The sequence below is a fragment of the Palaemon carinicauda genome, unplaced genomic scaffold, assembly GCF_036898095.1.
Source record: "Palaemon carinicauda isolate YSFRI2023 unplaced genomic scaffold, ASM3689809v2 scaffold325, whole genome shotgun sequence".
NCBI lineage: Eukaryota > Metazoa > Arthropoda > Malacostraca > Decapoda > Palaemonidae > Palaemon > Palaemon carinicauda.
In genome coordinates this window covers 54,435-62,500 of record NW_027170923.1, presented here as the reverse complement: position 1 = coordinate 62,500, position 8,066 = coordinate 54,435, and the positions used below count along the sequence as shown (strand labels likewise).

Below are 8,066 nucleotides of genomic sequence, written 5' to 3'. Positions count from 1 at the left end.
GTTTCATTGGTCTACGATTTAAAGTGTAGCCAGGAAGCTGTTATTATCAAACACATACACAATCACACAAACGGGCGAAAACAATAACCTCCTTCCAACTTCGTTGGCGGAGGTAAAAAATGTATTGTAAGAATGAAAGCATCTGTGGATAAGAGATCTTTTAATAGTTCATACTTTGATATTGTAATTCAAATTATATACTTATATTAATGAAAAATTAATGTACTTCATCAACATCTTGACTATCCAGATACAAATTTATTTTCTCCAATGGTTAATCAGGGTCTGTAGAACGTTGGGTAGACATCCTATTGATCAAAATTAACTCATCCGTAAGATATAATTGATAAGATAATTAATGTGAAAGTCAATAGATTGATTAACATGATGCCTAATTGATAACATAATGTGAAAGTCAATAGATTGATTAACATGATGCCTATATCTACCCCTAGATTTTATCATGTAAATTTAAATAATGTCAGATAACCAGGAGTATAACGTTCGGATAATATCGTAGACCGTTCAGTGTAGGTGCGCCACTCCGGATAGCTAGGTTGGTAGCGTCGCGGGCTTCTGTTTCAGAGGTCCCGAGTTTGCGTCCCCGCTAGGACGCAAATAGTGTGAGACCTTCTACCGGGGTGAGGGGGGGGCGTGTACTCCCCAGGGTGGCGCCTGGGGGGGAGGTTAGAGGGGGCTAGTGATAGTCCCTGCTGGCTTATGGTCGCCCGAGGAGATGATGTAGATCGTCTCAGGGGAGACCTAAAACCCGCAACTTTAACTTTTTTAACTTTTCTACAAAAATATTTTCTTGTGGCAATTGGCATTCACATATATTCTACTGTTCTTACGATGCCAAAACTGGCTTGTTCACATCATCTTGTCGAATGCTTGCTGGGCCAAGTTGCATTTGTCATCTGAGAAGCGAGAGCAGTCGGAAGTTCTCAGGCCTACGTTCCTTGCTGTGACGAGCGTCCGTAGGTCTATTCCGGGCAGTAGGGTTGGAAACCGGCTTGCGAGGCCACTATGGGTAGAAGAGCAATTTCATTATAGTATAAATTTTTTTTACATCTTTTATTAAATTTTAGTCAGGCTTTATATAAGAATTGCCTGCTAATGACATTTGATATGAAAGTTCCTGACATCCCAGAAGACTATTATTAAGAAATATTAATAAGATAATTGTCGAAACAACACTTGTTAATAGAAAGTAAATAGAAAATCATAGTAGAAATTTTCATATTTTCATTGTCTTAAAATGAAAAAGTGATAATTGCCTCATAGCTACATCTACTGTACTACTACTGCTTTTACTACAACTACTGCTGTTACTACTGCTGTTTCTACAACAACTACTGTTACTACAACAATTACTGTTACTACTGCTGTTACTACAACTGCTGTTATTCCTGCTGTTACTACAACAACTACTGTAACTACTGCTATTACTATTACTATTTTATCACAGTGATATAGCACTTAGCTAAGTGCTATGTCACTGTGATAAAAGTTTCCTTGACCAGGGTTAGATTCCTGGCCGGTCAGAAGCTATTGTTTTTGAGTGGTTTCGCCTTGGAACTCTGATCCGAGGTCGATAAGAGAATCCAGATATTACCTCGTTAGCGTAGCAGCCAGAGCTCCTATGGCACCTTCAGTTGCTGCAGCTGCGGCTGCCTTGCAGAGCACCCACAGCTTGCAAAGGGGCTTCGTCTCGGCCAACGAGAGGATGTATCCTCGAGTTACGAGCAGCGACGCTCGTACTGATGCGGCGTGGCAGTTCTTACCACTGGTACACAAACGGCGTAGGTTGATCTGAAATGAATAAGTATGAGGTACGTTCAAATGTCTGGAGAGACATTAACTATTTGATCGAAATACTTCTTCATGGTGAAGTATGTATACATATACTCTATAAAATTACTTACTGGCAACTTCCTATGTTTTAAAATTACTAACTGGCAACTCCCTATGTTTTAAAATTACTAACTGGCAACTTCCTGTGTTTGCAAGTGTGAGTACAGCTTTGAACGTGGTGGAACCAGTCTTATCCGGTTTGCCCATCTGTGATTGAAGGTAATTTCATGTATTCGTCTTGGAAAGAAATTGCCAGATGTAGAATGTGTTATTGGATTCAAAGGGTTAATTGTACACTGCAGTCAATTTTTGTTTTCCTTAGAGTTAATTTGTATAAGATTTGATTTATTAGAAATTTTCATTAACCTAATTACTAATTTTTAGTTTCTAACATCAACATTCTCAGAACAGTCTGAACTGGTAGAAAGACAACAAACAAATGGGTGTGCCCTCCTTTTTGTGCTCTTCTACTGAAAGATGTTTTCTCTATTTCCATGGTAATATTTTCCAATTCAAGTTAGGATCTGAGTGTGATTACTTTGTGTGATTACTTAGTCATTTGCAATGCTGTGAAGCATTACAAAAGTAATTATATTTATAGGGACAAAAGTATACACACTAAAATAATACTCGCCTTATTATTAGGAAAAATAAACGTTTCGTAATGTTCATTTGGAACATCTTCAGGCTTGAATTTCGCCCATCTCTTCTCTCTCTTTCGTCTAATTCTTTCTAAACGTTTCTTATGTTTTTCTTCCTTGGCTAAGGTTCTGTCAAGTTTCTCTTTGACCTTTGTCGTAGTCATATTCTTTGACGACCAATATTGCTCCATATGGGATTCAATATCATCGCCATCATCAGTGTTATTGAAGGCATTTTCATCTACATACAGAACATCCTTCTCAGCGTAAGGGGCCTTTCCATCGTCTTGATAATAGATGTCTTCTTCATCATATGTCTCCATATTCAAGAGATCTTCATCCCAACTAACTGGTTCACCTGTGAGGTCAAGTGTGTCATCATCCTCTTCTTCGTTTTCACTCATATTTTCATTATCCTCTTCATATCTGTCTTCTTCCATTTCCTCCTGCTCCTCTTCTGCGTCCATGTATTCATCATCTTCATCTATTAATGTTATGTTAAGGTCTCTTAGGTATGTTTCGTCTTCGTTGAAGTAATTTGTGGAATTTGGTAAAGCAGAAGTAAACATGACTCCTTCTGTGGATGTTGACTTGATCAACTTCTGCGGTCCATAATCTGGCTCAAAATATAAGCCTGTAGTCCCCCAATTATTGCTGATGTTCACCATATCGTAATCAAAACCAAAATCATAATTGTCTTCAGTGCTAAGTATGCTAGTCAAAAGCTCAACATCTGGAGAAACCTTGTAATGCTTAGAGTGGACATCTTGCTTAGTGTCCAAGCTAGTTAGTTTGTGCTGCAAGTCGTACACCTCATATCTTTCAGGAAAATTAAAACTCTCTTCATTATTCGCACCATAAGTTGGATAGTTCATCAAGAAGGCAAATTTCTCAAACTCAGTAGCTACTGTTGCAATGTTAGGTATTGTGTTCGAGTCGGAAAACGTCAGTCCTCTTGGCAAGAACTTTTTCCATATATCGAATATGATTGTCGGTCGATCCATTTGGGTTCTGAAGGGCTGTTTGTTTATACTTGAATGTAGGTAATTCGTAGTATCTCTAGAGTGTCTTGCTCTTGACAGAGACTCATGGTCTATGAGATCTAGATCATTCACAGTAGACCAGTCAATGTCAAGCCCACCAAATTCATTCGGAAACAGATTGAAAGCGCGGCCATTGTTATTGTTGTTGTTATTATTATTGTTGTTGTTATTGTCATTATTGTTGTTGTTATTGTTATTATTGTTGTTATTGTTATTGATGACTGAGCCACCACCTAAACCTCCAAAACCACCGAAGAGACCTGTGGTGTTGATGTCAATCATTATATTGAGGGTGAAATCAATCATCAGAGTAAGGGCCAGGGTAACGAATGCAAAGAATGCAAAGACACCTCCATGTCCTGAAGGACATATTTCAATGGGGGGTTTTGGGTAAAACGTTGGGCCTTTGACGCCAGGGAGAGGGACGTATTTTGGCGGAGATGGTGGTGCCCCATAGTTATCACTTGGTGGAGCTCCATAGCTGTCACTGGGAGGAGCTGAATAGCTACTAGACGGTGAAGAGTATTCTCGGTTAAGAGCTTGGAAATAATCCATCATTTGATGCAAAGGTATCATAGCAAATGGAGGCGCGTAGTTATTCGCCGGTTGATTATTTTGATAGTTAACGCCGTCGATGACGTCGTAAATGCTATTTTGCCGGGATTTCCTCTGACCAGCTGATTCCAGTTGCTCCTTCAATCCCCTCACTTTTGTAGGGTCCAATCCTTTATCCTGAGCTTCACTGATGACTCTATCAATTATCTTAAGCCTATCCATACCAGTTTCCGCAACTACACTCTGACCAGCTGATTCCAATTGCTCCCTCAATCCCCTTACTTTTGTAGGGTCCAATCCTTTATCCTGAGCTTCACTTATGACTCTATCAATTATCTTAAGCTCATCCATACCAGTTTCCTCAACTACGCGCTCCGCAGATGCCGCGGCATCGTCCATGATGGTATCCAAATGTTGACCAAAATTGCTTGCTGTTAGACTTTCTGCCATTTCTTTCTTGAGGAGTTCACGAAATGCTGGATCCCTTACAACACTACGCCAGTCGCGCTGGCGAAGAAGTTGGACCATTTCTCGCTGGGTATCGGAGATGTCAAATTCATGCCTATTGGCTTTATCACCTGTGATTTGGTCTTCATAGAGGCTAGATGGTTTGGGATTTATTGCCTCAACGTTTTGTTTGTCTCTCGGAGGAACCAAGTATTTTCTAGAGTTGCTAGATACCTGAAATTAGAGAAAGAAAGGAGGTATCTTACTTACATTGCTATGACTGTCCATAACAGGATGTATGGGCATTCCTATTAAAGATAAGTGCTTCACAGACGTCTGTTATCAGTATAAATCTAAAAGTCTGAAATTGCACGTATCTTTATAATTATTTTTTAATATTTGGCTACATGTCTCTGTAAAAGAAAAATTATTCATGAAAAATATTTCATAAGGATGCATTAGGTCGAAATATATTCCACAAAAAAAACCCTATTTCTAAGTAATGTGATACTATTATTATTATTATTATTATTATTATTATTATTATTATTATTATTATTATTATTATTAATTGCTAAGCTACAAACCTAGTTGGAAAAGCACAATGCTACAAGCCCAGGGGCTCCAACAGGGAAAATAGCCCAGTGAAGAAAGGAAACAGGGAAAAATTAAATTTTTAAGAGTAGTAACATTGAAATAAATATCTCCTTTATAAACTATAAACTATACTATACTAGAAGGCGCTTTCTTACTTGTTCCGCTCTCTTGTTGAACGCATCCAGGTCGCCTAGCTCAGCCGCTTCAGAAGAATCGTAAGATGGGACCAGGTGATCCCTGTTGCTAGTGTCGTCATGCAAAAGCCCATCTATAGAATCAACTGTCAAGCAAAGGACAATTAGAAACACTGTCGACCGTTGCATAGTGTCCATTGAAAGAGCGAGAAACTGCTTCATCCTTCTGGGGGTCCTGTTAGGATTCATTTTCACACAGGAATTAGACTTATTAAGGAAATTATGGAAGATGAAACTAACAGAATTATTTTTCATTGTAATTAGTAGCAAATAATAAATATTACGATTTATGAAGTAAACTCTCTCTCTCTCTCTCTCTCTCTCTCTCTCTCTCTCTCTCTCTCTCTCTCTCTCTCTCTCTCTCTCTCTCTCTCTCTCTTAACTACGCTGTTTAAAATTTGCCAAAAAAAAAAAAAAGTAAAAATTCTGGAATAAATGTTGCCAGGCATTTACCGTTTAAAAACATATATTAACGTAAAGGAGTGATGTTACGGCCACTAACTCGTGAAAGATAATTACAAAGTAGGGTAAAATTTACGGTCTCCTGTATTTTACTGAAATACGGCTGAGAACTTTATTTTTACGGAGAATTTCAGATTAGAATTACGGTTTTTATAACGGTGTACTTCATATTTAATATAAAAACCTTGGTTCTCCCCTGTCTAATTTCACTTTTTTTTTTTTTTTTTTTTTTGCAAACTTGGATGTCAATTCACAGGTGTATGTATAGATATTGTAAGAATACATAACGCACATGCAAATACAGTATGCAGTACTTCTATGAATTTTCTTGGGTCACTTCATCCCTACGTGCACACAAACATATATAATATATATATATATATATATATATATATATATATATATACTGTATATATATATATATATATATATATATATATATATATATATGTGTGTGTGTGTGTGTGTGTATACTGTATGTATATATATATATATATATATATATATATATATATATATATATATTTGTGTGTGTGTGTTTGTGCGCAGGCATGTGTATATCATTTATTTTGAGAATATAATTTGGAAAAAATTTAAATAATTTTGAAGAGCTCATAATTTAAAACTAACCAAAATATGTAATAATATTTATTTTTTTATTAAGCGGTGAATTTCATTTATACTTTGCGTTGTGAAGGAGAGTACATAAGAATAATAACACTTACCTGTTTATGATATGGCCATAGACCTTATATATATATATATGTTTCTTATGGCTTCATTGGCAGAATAAAAAATGATTAACGAACAGCATAATAGGTTAATTTTCACTATGATATTCACGTCAACATTCTGGGGCCACAAAAATAAAAATCATTGCATTAACACACAATTTGTAGCACCGTTGTTTATTTATCTATCTTTTTTTTTTTTTTTTTTTTGCTTTTTTTTACGGTTTCAAATAGTTATGTATCACACAAAGCATAATTTGTTATTTACTGTTTTGAATAGGTATGTATCACACAAAGCATAACTTTTTTTACTGTTTCGAATAAATATGTATCACACAAAGCATAACCTTGAACAAAATTCACTGTCCAGATTTTGATTTTCACTGTGGATAATATAATTATTATTATTATTGTTATTACTCTATTATTTTCACAAGGGTCAATATAATAATAATTATCATTGCTATTACTCTATTAATTCTATTAACACTATCTATAACTCGAATTATTATCCATAATAAATAAACCAAGAGAGACGTATTCTTGATCCCACCTCCAAACTTTTGAGGCTCAACCACTAGGCGACGATGTGTGCTTCTACGAGTGCAGACGTCTGAGTGATTGAGCATGTGCCTCTGAACCCCGCCAGACCAGATTGCCAGATTGGCCTTTTTTCCGGCCAAAAAAAACTCAAATTTGACCTTTTTGTATTTAAATAGGTTGGCCTTTAGTAATATGAAAAAAGCCGAGCCTTAAATACTATATTTTTGACCTTTTTCTATTAATGGGTTGGCCTTTTAAAGCCTCTGTTGATTAGAAATTGACCTTTTCTCATTTAGAAAACCTGGCAACCCTGCTCTGAACCCCGCTAGGCAGGGTTGCCAGATTGGCCTCTTTCAGGCCAAATAACCCCAAATTTGGCCTTTTTAAAAACTGCTTAGCCTTTAGTAACATCATGCAAAGAAAAGGTTGTCCTTAAATGCTATATATCTGGCCTTTATTACTAATGAATAGGCCTTTTAAAGCTACAATTGATTAGAAGTTTGTCTTTTCTCATTTAGGAAACATGGCAACGCTGCGCCAGACATAACGGGGTCTCCTTCAAGGTGTTATTTTATGGCCCTGCGAATTGAACAATTCTTTCTTCTTCCTCTTCTTCTTCCTCTTCTTCTTCTTCTTCTTCTTCTTCTTCTTCTTCTTCTTCTTCTTCTTCTTCTTCTTCTTTTTTTTTTGTGAGCTTCTGGGTTAGGTAGTGGAGGCCATAGGGCAAGTGAGTATTCGTAGATTATTTGATTATTCTTGAGTAGAAATATCTAAGAAAATGGATTTTGGTGAGGGTGGTGAATTATATTCTTTCATGCGATGGTCATGAGAAATATTATTATTATTATTATTGTTGTTGTTGTTGTTGTTGTTTTTGTTGTTATTGTTATGGTTGTTGTTTTTGTTATTGTTATTATTTTTGTTATTTATGTATTATTTATTTATTATTATTTTTATTATTTATATATTTATTTATTATTATTTTTATTATTTATAATT

General features: G+C 36.1%; 1 protein-coding gene across 1 annotated transcript; it reads right to left on the bottom strand.

Moving 5' to 3' along the window:
• Positions 1–663: 663 nt before the first annotated feature.
• LOC137636551 (uncharacterized) lies at positions 664–5,493 on the bottom strand. The gene is made up of 4 exons (XM_068368950.1): positions 5,293–5,493; positions 2,489–4,774; positions 1,616–1,812; positions 664–1,024 (listed from the first exon to the last, which is right to left on the bottom strand). The coding sequence occupies exons 1-4, from the start codon at positions 5,491–5,493 to the stop codon at positions 871–873; spliced, it is 2,838 nt and encodes a 945-aa protein (XP_068225051.1). The 3' UTR covers positions 664–870.
• Positions 5,494–8,066: the final 2,573 nt, after the last annotated feature.